The following is a 17,685-nucleotide window of genomic DNA, read 5'->3' as shown; positions in this document are numbered from 1 at the left end:
GGGAACCTATTTCACATATTGGATAGTTTCCAGAGCACTGTTCCTCAGAACTCCCCTGTATAGTGGAGCTTGGGAGTTTTTACCACCCCACAGTTACTAGTCACTGGGGTATTGGACAGATTTTTCTTACAGAGTGTTAGTGTGCTCCCCCAATTTTCAAGAAGAGGACAAAGCTGGAGACCTTCCAACTAGGGTATTTGTAGATTTTATCCAGATGTCAGTTGGAGTGATATTAGCCTTCATGGAGCCTACTCATAATTCTGGTTCAAGTTGGCACTACACTATCCAGTTGAGATGTGCATGATCCTCCACTTTGATAAATATTGGTTTCCTATATTGTTCATGGAAGAAGGTCCACTTTCTCTTCATAATTCCAAACACAGAGTGGTCTCATCCTTGGTCCATGGTTGAGCACAGGTTCCACTTCCTCTACATAATTCCAGGGGAAAGTAGAATACTTCTTGTCTACTTGGTTGGTAGTGAGGATAATGTTCATAATTCCAGACCAGATGACTTCTGATCCTTTGATTGAGTGAATTCATACATGGGGTGTTGCCTTTTGGACATTTTCAGGTGGAGAAGAGAATTTTGTCCACTTTGGTATTGCATACTATCTTGTCATGATTTCCAGTTGTGGCTATAGTTTTGGATCTGACCAAACAAAATATGTTCAATGTGAGATAGAGGTACTATGGAACCTTTAATTTCAACCCTGCATTGTGGAACCTAAGCTATCTGGTTTGGGCTGACCTACACTAATGACAGCTTATTCTATTCCACCTTTTTTACAGGAACTGGGTTTTAGGTGAAAAGCATACCTGTTCTGGATGGAGTACAGTTCTCCCACACTTGTGCTTTTTCTTTTGATACACTCTTGTTTTGCACAGATGCTTTTTGTATGGATCATGCCTGCACCATCCCCTTAACTTTTCAATGTTGGATTCTACCTATATTGTCAGTGGAGGTACATATGTTTAAGAAGTTAACATTTTTCTAAACTGAAAATGTGTTTCCAATAATACATCTGTTTAGACTTCTGTCCTACTTTGCCACTAAGAGCTGGTTTATGTCTTAAAAGTGATTACGTTACCTGAACGAGGTGCTTATGTACAGTACCTGGATGGAGAGTGCATTGAAGTTAGTTGGGAATTTTAGAAATTAGAATGTGCCAAGGGCATTTGAGTAGGTTATAAAAGACTGGAACAAGCAATGTGGGTGGAGAGTGAATATTGAGAAACAACTTTATTGTTAGTGGAAGCAAGTGTTATTGGAAATACATTTTCAATTTAGGAAAATGTTAACTTTCCTGTGAACAATGTTCGAACTGTTTTAGGTCAAAACATTCTCTGCTTATCAGTAAAAGTGTTAATACTCATACCAGCTGCATTGAGGTACATGTGGGTTTCTCATCATCAAGAATGATGGTCTTAAGATATTTGAAGAAATTAACTTAATTGCATCCCTTCTTCAACCAAATTACAATTTAATGAACTTAGTGATAAATGAAAGATAGAGAGAGGAGAGAGATTGTAAATGATAAAAACTGTCAAAGAAAAAAATTATTTGAAACAAATATGTAGTTTTTCATTTTTGATAATTACCTCATGGTACATTTCTTTATTTTGATTTGATAGTGTTCTGACTGTTATTATAATAAATATTTTCCTGAGAGAGCTATTTTACACTTTTGTATTTATATATTATACAATGCTTAAGTTTAAGTTTGTTAGATAGTTTCATTTAAGTTTGTTTATTTCTATTTTTTTTTAATATCATTCCAAAAAAGTGATTTTTTTCAGTTATTAAAATATTTGAATTTGCACTTTGATTTGTAATAAATTATTAAAACTCAACTACTTCATTTTAAAAAAAGTCTTTAAATATTTTGAATTGTTTTGTGACCTGAGTACATTAGGTTCTTTTTTTTTGTAAGGGCCAAGGCTTGGAAATTCTCCTGTACGTAGCATTGTTCAGTGTTTAGCAAGGAAAGAAAAAACTGATGATTTTTATTCTGTCAAGGTAGGTTAGGAGGAAATGTAGAGTTTTCCTGGTTTTTAGGTGCAACTTTTATTGCACTGTTTAACTGTTATATGTGAATTACTTTTTAAGCTAATTTTTTAAACTACATTAATTCACTGGCAATGGGATATGCTTAAGTACCATGTAATGTACTAAATAATTATTAAAAATATGTTTCAAGCTCTTATAAGTTAAAAATGCAGGCAAAATAATTATAAGCACCATCCAGAAGTTGATAAGGGAATACAGTCCATAGACATCTTAATTTAACTAATTGGTTTAAAATTCTACAGTTTTATCGACATAGTTAACTGATGAAATCACGTGTAATTATATGACTAGTCAATAATGTAAAACATTTTTTATGCACTATTAATTTTTAGGTCAGTCCATAGGAAATTTTTATAACATTATTTTTCAGATGTTTAGTTCCATTGTTACTACTAACACCACTTTTATTTGCTGCTGATTGTGTTATGGTGTTTAAAAAATATTTCTCATTTGGTGCAATGCATTTTTTCTGTATTTATCTGTATAGTCTTTGTTTATGCCTAAGTTAATTATGAACTTTTTTTGTAGATTCTTACATTACAAGATCCTCAGGAAGAAACACAAGATGATCGTCAAGGCAAAATGCTGTTACACACTGAATACTCACTTCTGTCCCTTCTTCTGGACCAGAAAGGTGTAATACATCATCATGGGCTCTTTAAGGTAAGGGCTTACACTGTTTAGCATGAGGTAGACATTTTACATCTGCTTTCTGAATTAATTATCAATCTAAAGAGTAATTCTTTTTCAATTTATATTTGGTTAAGGAATTAAAAATTACAAGATAAGAAAGTTTTGGCATATTTTAGCTTTCTATATTTAAATAAAAATTTAAAGTATTTAAATGTATAGTGTGAATTTTGATGTGAAAGATTTTTTCTTTTCAGAATTGGGAAAACATTTGCAAACTATCAGTTTGTAATCAGTGTAGATATAACTATTTCAGAGAATATTATAAGATGGATATATAAAGTAAAGTGTACAGTAAAGGTACCATACAGATATTGCATATTTTCATAGGTGAATGTATATGGATGTTGCTGTTTAACCATTGTTTAAACCTGAATTTTAAATATGGTTATCTAGATTGTAACTTTTCATTGTTACAAATATATGAGTAGATACTGTTTTAAAGTTGACTAAAGATTTGTTTCATGTGTTAAGTAGACTAGATATACAAACTGAATAATTCATTATGTAGATATGTTATAAATATTTATTAGAGTGTAATTGGTAGTGAGAGTAGTATGAAAATGTTTTTTACTCTATCATTTCACTTGTAATTTAATTTATTGAATTTCTTTCCAACTTGCAAACATGCAAAGTGTATAGTAGTGTTTTCTGTTATTGATGTTTTGATTTATGTGTTGTGTAATTGATTACCAAGTGTTATCTTTAACTATGAGCATACATATGTATTTATTTCTGGATGTTCTTGGTATAACATAACAGTTTGATAAAAGCTGTGTTAATACACCATATATGCAAGTTAAATACAATTACTTTTTTTTTTGCTTGTTATTATATTCTACCTTTTAATTGGTTACAGAATAATTGGAGGCTTTTGTGATTAAGTAGTCACATATTAAATGAATAACTTATTGAGCAACTTAAGGGAGAGAAGTTGCTGAACCCAGACTACAAGTACCCATTGACAAAAGTTGGAAATAGAGAAAGTGAGACTAATCCTTATGATGCAAAACTTAGGTGTTAGAATTTTAGTTTTTATGACAAACTTGAAAGTACATGACATGAAAATGGTGTTGTATACCTCAGATCATGTAAATGTATAATCTTTTTGGTTTTATTTGGATATTTTACTCATTGGGGAAATTATATCAGTGAATTTAATTTTTTTCCTTTTATTTGTTACATTGAAGTGGTATTAAGAGAAAATGAGTAAAATTATTCTGACTTTTGTTACATTATTATTACTTTTTTTAACATTTGAATTAGTGAGATAATTATCAAGTTTTCTTCTGCAGTGAAAATGGATGAGCTATTGTTGATTATAACTAGTCTGGGAATATGTACACAATTGTAACAAACTTATGAATGGTGACGAGGTCGGTCTTAGGTTACGCATGTTGATGGATCTTATACAGTCTCAAACGTATGTGGGCTTAATAATCTGTTGAATAACCAAAAGTTGCCATCAATCAGATATTCAGATGTTAAATGCGTCATCTGTGGCCAAAGCTCGCATTTGAACTGATGACGTATTACTTCATGCAGATTGTCCCCACAAAGTGCATTCAGCTTTTTGTAATGATCATTGTACATTTGTCTTTGTTAGTTCCAAAACAGACAAACCAGTTTTTTTTTGTTTTATAATGATTAACTAATATTTGTTAAATGTTATCTTTTATTTGATATACAAAGACAACAAAGGAGAACATTATTACAACTTTATAGTGTATTGTAAACCATGAGTTTTATACCTTTTTCTTCTGATGTTATTTTTCTCCATGAGCTAACACATGAATGAAGAATTAATTGTTTTTTTTTTATTCTGTCGATACTCTGAAAATGTCAAATAATTAAGGATGTATTTTTTTTAACAACAGGATGAAGCATGGGAAGAAAAAGAACTCCATACTGGAGAGTTGGTGTACACAGGTCATACCAAAAAGCGCCTCTGTTTGGTCTTGGATTGTTTGTGTGCACACACCTTCAGCATGCAGACGGCAGATTTTGTTAACCTCCAACATTATGTCATAAAAGAAAAAAAGCTATCGGAGAAAGAAGCTGTTTTTATTTTTCATGATGTTGTTCGTGTGGTAGCCTCATTGCATCAAGTAGGTAGTTCTGTACATTTTCATTCAGAAGTTTCAAATATGATATATGAAAAATATTTAATTTTTCTCTGTTCTGAAGTAGAAATTATAAGGAAAAATTATATAACTTATCAGCTATCAGTGCAATAGTTTCACTAAATATTCTATCTTAAAGGTCAAAAAGGAAATGGTATAAGGAAGTGCTTTCAAAAATTTTTTATTGATGACACCCTAATCCACTTACCTTGATTTGCATGATACCTCCATTGCCACTTGCAGTATTTTTTGTGGAGTTGTTTTTTACATTTTTAATTATTCTTTGATGAAACTCTTGTGACATCTTTAGCAACTTGCTGCAACACATAGTTTGGAAACTTATGATGTTAGTAAAAGTTTTGTTGACTCTAAGGAGTTCACATAAGGAATATTTCATTTATAGCACATCTATTATGTTTTTTGAATATATTATTTTCTGATTCTACTTAATTTTGTTCCTGTTCCAAAATTACAAGAATAATGAAACTTTAGGGAATTAGTAAATAAAAATATTTTATAAAATTCCCTTTAATACATTATATTTATCTAGAGGAGAAGACACATGATATTAATTTTTTATTTTACAGAGAAACATTGTCCATCGAGATCTGAAGCTAGGTAACATGGTCCTAAATAAGCGTACTAGAAGAATAACTATAACAAATTTCTGTTTGGGGAAACACCTTTTAAATGAAAATGATCTTCTTAAAGATCAACGTGGAAGTCCTGCTTACATCAGCCCTGATGTTCTGAGTGGTATGTTTTTGGTTAGGTATTTAATCGTTACACAATTATTTGTGACAATCTGTGTACTTTCAGAAAGTTTTGTTATCCAAAAACAAAAGGATTTGGTACATTCTACATCTATAATGTACAGTATGGAAACAATTAAAATATTATAATAAAATGGAAAAGAAGAATCTTTGAAAGTTTTTCCAGTAACCCTTTCACTATGGGCACCTTTTTCAGTGCATATCAGGAGGTTTTTATGAGTTAGTTAACTTCTCTACTTTCTTGTCACAGTATATGAATAAACTTGACATAAAAATGTAGGTAATAATAAAAATTTTAACATTATGGAAGTTTTAAGTTCTTAATTTTATAAGTCAATATTTAAAAGATCCTGAATTTCACTGAGTATGAAATTTGTGATATTTGCTCTCTAAGCATCTCCTCTTCTCTAATTTATTTACCACCCCTCCAAGAAGTAAAAAACTTAACATAAGTTCTTCATTATAATGTTGTCATTGCTCAAGCAAAGCATAATTTTTGTAGCCTTTTTGTTTTTCATTGATATTCTGTATTTATTATTATAAAATATAAAATTAATGTAAATATCAGAAACTGTTTGGATTAGATAAGATCAGGTGAAATTTAATAATAATAAAAGGTTTTCATGAGATATGCTTGCAAAAAACTTTTAGCCTGAGCATTATGTAATTCAGTAGGATAATATGAGCTTCACATTTGCCAAATATTATGGTGGAAAAAGTTAGCTAAAAACAGTTAAAAAAGCAATAAAACAATAACACTTAAATAGGTGTGTACTATTATGAGTTTAAGGGTGTTGATAATTGTTTTTTACTTATTATTTTGTTTTAGTTGCTGATAGTTAAGTTAGAGGTCAAACCTTGAATGAAACATTCAGTTATTTTTGAAAATAACTATCAGTTGAATGATGGAAGAACCGAAATGTGTCCAAGTTTTCTTCAGACTTGAAAAATGGATTCAGTTTTCAAGGTTTTTAGCTTAGTTAGAAGCTGTAGACTACACATAATTAATAGTTTCTTTTTAATAAATGTTCATAGAAGGTTTAAATGAATATCTAACATGTGTTTTCAGAAACCTTTAACATCTGTTGGCAAGAAAAATAGCATTTAGTTATAGCAGCAGCATAACAAATTTAGTAAGTTTTCTGAAAACATTGAATGAAAATAATATTACATTAATGTAAGTAATTTATTAATAATGACAAAGTATAACTATTTTACTTTGTCAGTTGCTAATGGCTTCTGTTATTCTCAGCTAACTTTTATAAGTTTTGTTAATATTTTTTTCTTATATCTAAAGTAACTCATTTTATAAAATTTGACTTTGGTTAATCTAAAATAATGTCAACACTCAGAGTGAATTTACCATTAACGATAAAAGATTGTTTAGAAAGTAAATTACCTTTATATTGGCATCCTCTTCAGTGACTCAGCAGTTACTCTGAATATTTACAAATTTAAAAACCAGGTTTTGATACTCAAGATTGGCATGGCAAAGATAGCCCATTATTTGACTTTATAGTAAACATCAAACAAGCAAACTTTGCAGTAGTAAAAGGACATTTATTGTCTTCTTGATCATGTCAGTAATTATAAAATTAACTTGTAAAATAAGTTTAATGAAAAAAAAAAACATAATGTGTAAAACATCTATTCAATTACTAACCTGCTTGTAAATGAGTGTGCATCATTTTACTAGGTTGCAATTAACAGTACTTATTTATACAATATAAGCGGACAATCCATTAATGAATATTTAAAAAAGTTTTATAATTTTATATTTATGTATACATCATAAATATCGAAATTAAGATTTTGCAGACAGAAGTACAAAAACCCCGATCGATTTCTTTTATGGTTTGTTTCTTCAAGATAGCATTTCAACTGGCAAATAAGCAGCTTGTTTTTTTATTTTTCTAAACTTTTATAGTTAAAAGAAAATTTTATTTTAGTATTACGTTAACATTTAATCTGTTCAATAAAAGTGTTGTCTAAGGTTATGTTTCATTACAGCCACGTGTAATCAACATATTGCTCTCACGTAACAACAAATGATAACATGAAAGATGATTCTGAAATTTATAAGAATCAATGCAAACTAGTCAGTGGATATGTTATAAAGTATCTTAGCATTTAAATAAACTGTAGTTCATAATTTCACTGTGAGATCATTCAATTACAATCAGGATAATAAATGTTGCATTTTTTTTTCCATATTCAATTTAAAATGTATACTTTTAGAAAAAAGCTGCATGATTAAAATGATGGTGCAAGTTGAGCTTACAACAGCAGTAACGGTATGCAAAATGCAAGATAAATCACACTAAATGATGATTTGATAAACTAATATGACAAATCTTGACTCCTGTAACACTATCCCATTTGGTAATTCTAAGTTCCAGATCTAAACATCTTTGTGATCTGTGTGTGTGGACATTTGGTTTTGGAAGGGCTATTATATACCTTTTTATAAAACTAATGAATTTTTAGTGGCATCAAAATACCTACAAAATGTCAAACAATCTCAAAATATAGTTCTGATTCATGCCATTCCACCACAACTTTATGATTATCATTAATTTGCTGACATACATGCTTTGATTTCTGACACAGGGAAACCTTACCTGGGAAAGCCAAGTGATATGTGGGCATTAGGAGTTGTTCTTTTTACTATGCTTTATGGTCAGTTTCCTTTCTACGATTCTGTTCCACAAGAACTTTTCCGGAAAATTAAGGCAGCTGAATATGCAATACCAAGGTAAGTGCTTTGAGTCATTGATGGAAAATTCCCTTTTTAGTGTTAACATGTTATAAGTATTTGATTTCAAGAAATAAGAAAAAATGTTTTTTCTGAAAATTTATTTTAAATACACAAAGAACAAATACTGATTCAAGGAGATAGACGTTCTGACTGTATGGCTCTTGTTTTTCTTTTTTTGTTTGAATGTACATTGTGTATTAGTCTAGTGGTACTGTTGAAATTCAATATGACCAAAGAATATATGTGAAATTTTGAAAAACTTATTTCAATATTTTTTGTGTGTATTATTCCTTTGTGAGTATCAATCATAGAACAACTAGGTATGACAGAGGTGAATGTATTTAGGTGGAATTACTTCTTAATCATTTTAGTGTATTTATACACCAAAGGGAATTTGAAACTCAGGATTTGCCTGTTATACAAGTTCTGCTGTAATGTGTTTTAATGAATTTACACTGATGTTTTTAACTGTTATTTTACTACACTCAGTTACCTACAAAAGATTAATCATTTAATAGCTTTCACTATTAAATATAGAGTAAAAAGAATTATTTTATGCAATCAAATTAACTTTAAAGACATTTTAAGTAATTTTTTACACTGTATTTTGAACAATTTCCAGCTTATGTATAAAAAAAGAGGTAGTTAGTTGCTTTTCATATTTCTGATTATGTATTGTGTGAAAATATAAAACATTTTCTGTAACAAAGGTTTTTTTTTCCTGTATGCTAAAGTGTGAAAATAAGAGGTTTAAGGTACTTCAAATGAGTTTTTTGTGGCTGGTGTTTTTGTATTTCACAAGTAGTTACATTATAAGTCCTTCACACCTGTATTACTAACCTTGTAGAACACTTACTAAAATAAAGCTACTGTACTATTATTTAATGTAACAAAATTAAGTAGTTATTTGCTACCCAATAGGTCTGTGATTTATCCAATGTCATAATTTTCTGATTTTTGAAAAGAAGTACCAAAAATGTAACTAACACACCTGTTTAGTAATTTGGTGTATTAACTATTAGTTTTGTCTATAACTTTCAAAGAGCTAACAGTCAGAAATAAACCTCTGAACTTGTGTCTGACTATTATTTTTTGCATTTTCTTAAATCATTGTTTCTCTACTGGGGTTTATGGACTTCATTTACAGGTGCTGTGAGATTTTAGCAAAATATTGTAAAAACAAAACAGATTGCTACATCACATTTGATACGTTTTTGTGTTCTAAAATAAAAATGAAAGTTGCGAAATTTCATTTCATCCAGGACTTACTGGGGGGAGTGAGGGGTATCTCAATGACTCCCTTCCAGGCTATACCACTGTTAACTGGGCTATAGAATATTAGGGATGTCATAGAAATTATAAACTAGGTAGGAATGTCTTGAGAAAATAAAAAGGTTGAGAAACACTGCCCCAACTTAAAGTTAGTAGCTAAATCAATAACTAGTTGATCATAGGAACTTTCATCAGCACATCTCTTCAAGGACAAGAATTCCAGGGTATTTGAATAGAAGACAAGTCTTTCCTCCACATTAATGTTCTCAAACATTTTCCCCTACTCTAGCAATGGTTCAAGATCTTGTCTCCCTTGAAGAAAGAATTGTCATAATTATCCCAACTTTTCTATAGAGGTATCTCATATTTCTCATTAAAGGGGCACATATTTTTGACTTCTGTTTTTACATTTTGTATGTTCTTCATTTTCCAGGAATGATGAATTTAACTGCAGATAATTTACCTTGATTCAGCTGGCTTCTTTCAATAAAATGCATGTTATATCACAATGTTTTTCAGTGGATTTGTTTACAGTTTGGGTCTTCAGTAACCAGTGCCTTTTGGGACTCATTGGAATTCTCAACTGCAGTTCTTTTGGTCTAATATACCTCATTCTCAAGTATTGTCAGTAAATAATCTAACTAGGACTGGATGCATTTGGATCTGTGTGCATTTCCCCTAACTTGTTTATTGTCTGGAGTTCTGATTATGGTTCATTCTAATTTGTGTTGAGTTCTCTTGATAGCACCATATTGACCAGTCTAATTGTGGCTTTTTTCTTCCTCTTTAGTATCTATATGAACATTCACTTTTACAACTTCTGTTCTAGCCATATCTCTTGAGATGCCCTTGATCAGACATTTTACACCTAGTTATTCAGAAACTCAGTATTCATGCTTCGAAATTATGTTGTTCATTGCCTGACATAAAGGTTTAACTTCTAAGGTTTCTCTGAGTTTAACTAAATCTCTCCTTGGACTAATTGTGGCAACTTATAAGTGGAAACCAAATGCTTATCATCAGTGGTGTATCAAAAAAAATTTAAATCTTTTTCATCCCAAAGCATTTACCATATCTCATTTCTTAATTTGAATTTTTGAAAGAGGTATTGCTTTGCCAATTGTGACCTTATATAAGGCATCCTCATCAACTATTTTTCAGTAATCTAAACATCGGAAGGTTTTCAACTCCCCAGTGATATTTGGTCTACTCAAATCTTTTCACATTCTCTGGCCCTCATTACTACTGAACTGGGATTTTAAGATTGTTTTACATACATTGGCTCATCTTTGGCTGCTAGGGAAGGATTCTTCTCACCAATTTATTTGCCAGTGATTTTTTGCTTTTATGATCAACCTACTATTGATCTTTTGTTATGTGCTGTCAGGGTCCTCAAGTGTTGTGGCTCGTACTAACTCACTTTGAGGTACAAGAAATTGATCGTTCATTCAGTTAGATCCCTCAGTTTTCCATGAATTTTCTCCCAGTTACCCTAACAAGTTGACTTTAAACATTCATTCACATGGCCTGTAATAGATTATTGTTACAGTAGAGGAATATTCTGTGAGTTGTGTCTTGCCACATTCATCATGTTTCAATGTCATTAGCTGCTTGATTGAATTGCTCTCTGGAAGATGTTGTTGAGACTGATACTTGGACTTTTAATATTTTTCCACTCTCATAACTTAAATGGTTTGGCAGTTTTTTCATATGAAAGATTTCAACTACTCTCTGTAGCTGTTTTGACCTCATCCACTAGATTTTTAACCAGGAGTGAGTAACTTTCTCAATCACCTAATCTTTCTTTTTTTCCAAGAGTTTTTTTACCTTTTACAATATTCCACACTGTGGCTGATGTTGCCTGGGCAGGTATGCTGTATCATTTCAATTCTGCACTAGCAACTACTTTCACTATTAGTACAAGTTGCAATAAACTATGTAAAAATTGTGTCCATTAACCCTAGCCACCAACATGGGATATAGGAACCAAGACATTTTATATCCAACCCTATGTTATGGAATCTTGGTCAACCAAATCTGGTTGGGGCTAGCCTATAATTATGATTACTCTCTCCACTCTTGATGCAGAAACTAGTTCCAGGTGAAGAGCATACTTGTTCTAGACTTAGTGTGGCTCCTCTACAAGCGTACCACTTTTTGTGTACACCCCTGTTCTGTGCAAACATTTTCTGTGTCGTTCATCTCTATGCTGCTCCCCTTCAGTGTGTGGGATTCTAGCTATGATGTATCATAAGATGGTATATTTTTGAAGTTAAGATTTTCATAAATTTAAAATGTATTTCCAATAATACCTGTGTCCAATGACACTTTCCTACTCTGCCTCTCAATAAGAGCCTGTGTAAGTCTTGAAAAAGTGATTACATTATCTGAATGAGGTACAGTACCTAGATAGAGGGTGCATTGATGCTGGTGTAGAATTTTGCAAATTAGATGTTGCCAAGAGCAGTCAAGTGGGGTACAAAAGACTGAAGCAAGCATGTTCAGTGCTTAGGTGGTCAAAGAAGTAGAAACCCAGGAGATTGAAAAACAGGTATAGTGTCAGCAGAGGCTAGTATTATTGGAAATACATTTTCAATTTGGGAAAATGTTAACTTTTAGTCTTTATTGAAAAATTATTTTTGACTTGATTTGGATAAGAATTGTAATTTAAACATTCATTCCAATTTCAGTTAATTTTAACTTACATTGAATTATTAATTGTATATCTTTCTCATGTTTCAGTGATGGACATGTTTCAGAAAATACTGCTCTTATTATCAGAAAGCTTCTGATCTTGAATCCTAAACAACGAATGACAGCAGAACAAGTATTAGATAGTCTTCAGACAACGTTTGCTTTGTGGTAAGTGGTTAGATTGCAGGTATTGACTGTTATTAATCTTCATGTGCTACAAATTACTGGATGCAGGTGCAGGTGCACCAAGCTAAACTTTGGATCTCTAACTTCTGTGAGTCCAATAGACTTTGATCACCATTAAATATGCTGGATTACAAGGTAGAGAGACTCTTGAAGGAACATTTAAAGCACGTTTCTCTCAGTAAGTTCTCAAAATAGTCCCACATGTTATCTAGGAATTCTTGAAGGTCCTCAGGAGAACCGAAATTGAATGCTTTACCATTTAATAAACTAGTACATAATTACATTCTTTACTAATCTTATTGTTCTCTTTTAAAAGATCTTGGTAAGCAGTACTGTAGCAATGAAGCTGCAGTAGTTTATAATTCAAGTTTCAACACTACAGAAGTTTTAATTTCTTAATTTGCAATAAAAATATGTAAACAAGTTCATCTTCATTTCTCTTTATCCTGTGACAATTCTTCAGTTTGAATTAATCAGTTTAGTTTCTTTCCACCTCTACTGAAACTTCTGACTTTTCCTGGAAATTACAGATTTATATTATAGATATTGTTAAGAAATGATTTTAAGTATTATAGTTTCCACCTGTTTTGTTGTACATTGATAACAACCAGAGAATCTAACCCATATAGTATTGACTTCCCATTTCCCATCACGTATCGTCTTTAAAAATTTTGGGAATTCTCACTGACAGTTGTTATTACATTGTTTATAACAAATATAAAGAGAAGATCATAATTTTCCAATTTACATTTTAATTTTAGCTCATTCTCCTGATAGCTTTTGGATTATTTAGTATCCAGGTTCAAAGTTGCTATTGCCAAGTTCAGCTCAGTCACCTAAGGGATAGATTTTGAGGGACATTTTACTTAGTTACAAAGCCAGTTAAACTACAATGGTTATAGGATATTGAAAGCTTTATGCATGTTGTTATTTTGTGTGTTTGAATGCATATTTAAAATAAATATTTTTTCATTTACTATCATTGGTAGCAATAAAGTAAGTTTCACAAGAGGCCAGGTGAAAGTATTAAATTTCATATTTTTCTTGTATATTTATTATTTATTATTATCGAAGTGTCTGAAAGGTAGATATTAGAAACTTAGTGGATTAAATAAAAAATACATACACAAAAAACATTTCTTAGTGAGATATATTTGTGAAAAGCTTGTGCATTATCTAAGTCAGTACCAAAACTTGGGCTTTGCATTTGCCAGGTAATTTACAGTTTGTTACACTGGTTTAGTAGTATATATGGTTCAAAGAGCAATGAAGTAATGGTGTTAAAATAAATATAATGTGATGGCAGTACACTATGAGTAACAGTTCCAAGTTATAAAATGCCAGAGATACAGAAATTCTTTACTTTCTTTTGTTTTGTTAACTCACAGTTCTGAAAATATGAGGCTTAGAAAAGTGATTTGTGGCCTTTTTTTATCTTAGTTTGGCTCTTATGATCTCATTTTTAACAGTATATTTATGTATCAGATGAATTTTTTTACATCTGTATTGGAGTAATTATGAAAAGGTAATTGCTAGCTAGACCAGTTTTGTTTTGTGATGAGAAAGAGAGGAACATTATATTGTGGTGGTATCAGAAAGTATTTTGTTTGTTTGCATTTATTGTTTAAACCAGATCTGATTGGTTATTTAGAAGAGACCATTAAGTGATTATTTAATATAAATGATGAAGCATGTTAGCAACAGACTACATCTTACACTTAGCAATAGCTTGAGTTTTACTCTACAGTTGAGTTAATAATGTGTTCACATCATAACAAACAGAAAAGTGTCTTGAGGGAAGAGAATTGTCTCAAGTTATAGTATTTTACATTTAGAAAATAGGTTTTAGCATTTATATGATTTTGATAAACAAAATAATGACAAAAAAATTGTACTACATCTGTTTTAGTGAAGCATTTCTTATTTTATATATCCAAGTACAGTATTAAGTAGTTGAATATTGTATAAATTTATTACCTTTCTTTGGCAGGTGGGCAAAAGTTAGTGTGGCCAATCATGAAAATGATTATCAGGTAGTTCCTGATGAAGAAGAAAAGAAGGGGTTAGAAAAAGATGAAAGTTCTGGAGGTTGGGTTTCAAGTACTAACCAGAAATTAACACAAAATATTGCTCATCATGGTGACTTGCCTCTGAATAATAGCTGTTCTGCACCAGAAGGAATTACAGGTAAAGAGCGTGCAGTAATAGCACCAAGGAGACGGTTGCCTGGCAACATACCAGTGATGCGTGTTAACCAAGATGCTCGTCCTCTTACACCATCAGAAATAATGAACTTTAGACATCTTCTCCCAGGAAGTTCTTGAAATATTTTCATCTTGTGTAAGTGGTTTGTATAATTAACTATTAATTGTGACTGTTGGTTAGATACACTGAATCTATTCAGAATTGCACACAGACTTAATTTGGAGGGAATGATATCTGCAGTGGTATTTCTAAGGACAGGAAGAAATAGTTCATATCTAAAGTAATTGTCTTTATATGTTAATCATGCTCACTATTATAAAAACAAAATTTGGTGCAGCTGGTAAAATAAATGGTGATGTCAAATTAAAATAAAATTTAAACCATTTAAATCTTGTTTCATGCAGCTGCAGATTTTTAAAATTTAAATGTACTTGGATAAAAAAAAATTGTTAATTTTATTGACAGTTGTGTGTGTGTTTTCATATAGCAAAGCCACATTGGGCTATCTGCCAAGTCCACTGAGGGGAATTGAACCCCTGATTTTAGCACTGTAAATCCATAGACCTACTGCTGTACTAATGGGGACATTGACAGTTGTATTGAGATTTCAATAAAATAGCTGAGAATCAAAATGTACAGCATTTTGAGCTTTGGTACATGGAATGGTTCTTTTATAAGTTTTTACCATATAAAAGAAAATACTGTTTTATTTTACTTTGTGAATTATGTAACTTGTTGTTTTGATAGATATGAGATATTTGTTTATGTAATTATTGGTTAAGGCTTTTTCCAGTACTAAAAAATTTGTAGGATCACTTAAGTGCATCTAATACTGAACCATAAAACATGTATCTCAATAACCTATTGGTTTTCAAAAAGTTAGCATTCCTTTTTTTAAGGGCAAGTTGGGACATGCATGATTATTCTGGTTTAATGTTTATTAAGTTCAGTCTTGTGGTTGAATTAGTTTAAATCTGTGATTTTTATCAGCCAATTTCAAATAAGGAAGTATTAACTGTCAAAGTTATCTTTTGAAAAAAATTGTGACATAAAAATATTAGCCATATAAGTTAAAATATAAATGAGTTTTATTTGCTATACTGGAACAGAACTTGGTTTAAAAATTCATAGTTCTTTTCATTTAGAAGACATAGATGAGTCTTGCTTTTTAGCTTTATTATAAAGGTACAAGAACTACACTGGAATGTTGTTATATTTTGTTACATGGTATGATTAGAGTATTATTATTTTTTAAATCAGTAACTTTTTCAAGTGACCTCCCCTGCTAAATCCTGGAAGTGTTTAAACATGGTTTTAAAGTTGTCATAATTGCAATTTAAAAAAGGGACATGAGGTCTAATAAGTGAAGTGTAATTTATGTTGTTTCTATAAATTTAAATGATATAAATTTTGGTTGCTAGTAATAATATTTTGTACTGACAATGACAGTTACAGGTAATTCTATTATAAATACTTGATTAAAAGACAGTTTTCTTAAGAAATGCTTTAAAACTTAGCATGATATTCATAAAGGCTTTTTATGCAGTTAAATTTTTTTTGCTTATGTAATGCTTTTGCAAATTGTCTTCAATCATTTTATATAAATAGCTTGTTTCATTGTTATAAAATAGTTATTTGTTAGGTGAAATATTTATTTTTGGACAGTAGTGACTACAGTTTTTTGTTGGCTGTACTTTTTCACAAATAAAGATATAGAAATTGTGTTTTTGAGTTTCCTAACTTGTGATTAAGTCGCATGTTTTTTAATATGTACAAAAATGTGCTTAAATAAAAATAACATTTATTATACTTTATGCTGAATTATACTCTGTATATCTAAAAACATGTATAACTTATTTTACATTGTAATACAAAATAATATTTATATGGTATCCATATTAATATTTGTTTGTATACATGAAAAACAATTTCCTCTTCAAGTAGACAAAGAATAGGGAGTCATTGCTTCTTTCTTTAACACGTAAGCCTGGCGTGGCCAGGGGGTTAAAGTACTCAACTTGTAATCTGAGGATCGCGGGTTCAAATTCCCGTCATACCAAACATGCTCGCCATTTTAGCCATGGGTCATTATAATGTGACATCCAATCCCACTATTCATTGGTAAAAGAGTTGGTGGAGGGTGGTAATGACTAGTTGCTTTCCCTCTAGTCTTACACTGATAAATTAGGGATGGCTAGTGCAAATAGCCCTCTTATAGGTTAGTGTGAAGTTCAAAATCAAACTTGACCATAATGTACTTTGATGTTTGTTTGAGGTATTTTTATTTGTAATGTGTGGCTAATTTTATTTTTGTTTCTAAATAGGTCATTCTAATTAGTTATTCTTTACAATGGCTTAAGCCGAATTGCTCTGAATGGTTTTAGTTTTTTAGATATATTTAGTTTCTAGAGGGAAACTATTTGAAAGTTGGCTAACAGAAAGATGTTTTCTTTTGTAGAGTCTTCAGAAATTCACTATAACATTTTTAATATACTTGTGAAAACAAACAAATCAAAATGTGCATCACAGAATATAAAACTTGTACAGCTAGGACATATGAAACTACTTCCTGGAAACTCTTGATCAACAAATAACTAATGATAAAACAACTAAATGAAAATGGATTTTAAACAGATTAAGCCAAAAGATATAGATTTAAAAAGGAATCTGAATGTTTGATATTCGTGATTGACCTGCTCTTTTCAGTGTAGCTGTAGTTAAAGTAGAATTTGATTTAGAAAGGATGATAATATTTGTTATTAAGAAAAAATTATAATATGTAAGTACGATAATTTGACAAATTCAATGGATTTCAAAACTGTTATTTTCTCACGATTATACAAAGAGATTAAAACAGCTTGCACTGAAAAAATAAAATTGCATATCTCTTTTATAGAGTTGATAGACCCTATTT

The 17,685-nt window shown here is 30.7% G+C and overlaps 1 protein-coding gene across 5 annotated transcripts in view; it reads left to right on the top strand.

The window, feature by feature from the left end:
* The window catches only part of LOC143258598 (serine/threonine-protein kinase 40-like), a 38,324-nt gene extending 21,829 nt beyond the window's left edge, over positions 1-16,495 (top strand). For all 5 annotated transcript variants that reach the window (XM_076517791.1, XM_076517789.1, XM_076517792.1 and 2 more), the window contains 7 exons: positions 1,934-2,019; positions 2,599-2,733; positions 4,638-4,868; positions 5,471-5,639; positions 8,267-8,411; positions 12,429-12,548; positions 14,557-16,495. In XM_076517791.1, coding sequence (XP_076373906.1) covers positions 1,934-2,019; positions 2,599-2,733; positions 4,638-4,868; positions 5,471-5,639; positions 8,267-8,411; positions 12,429-12,548; positions 14,557-14,890 — 1,220 coding nt within the window. In that variant the 3' untranslated portion in view covers positions 14,891-16,495. The remainder of the gene's footprint in view (positions 1-1,933; positions 2,020-2,598; positions 2,734-4,637; positions 4,869-5,470; positions 5,640-8,266; positions 8,412-12,428; positions 12,549-14,556) is intronic.
* Positions 16,496-17,685: the final 1,190 nt, after the last annotated feature.

The sequence above is a fragment of the Tachypleus tridentatus genome, chromosome 8 (assembly GCF_004210375.1).
Source record: "Tachypleus tridentatus isolate NWPU-2018 chromosome 8, ASM421037v1, whole genome shotgun sequence".
NCBI classification, from domain to species: domain Eukaryota; kingdom Metazoa; phylum Arthropoda; class Merostomata; order Xiphosura; family Limulidae; genus Tachypleus; species Tachypleus tridentatus.
The sequence above is the reverse complement of the archived record's forward strand: the minus strand, read 5'-3'. Positions and strand labels throughout refer to the sequence as shown.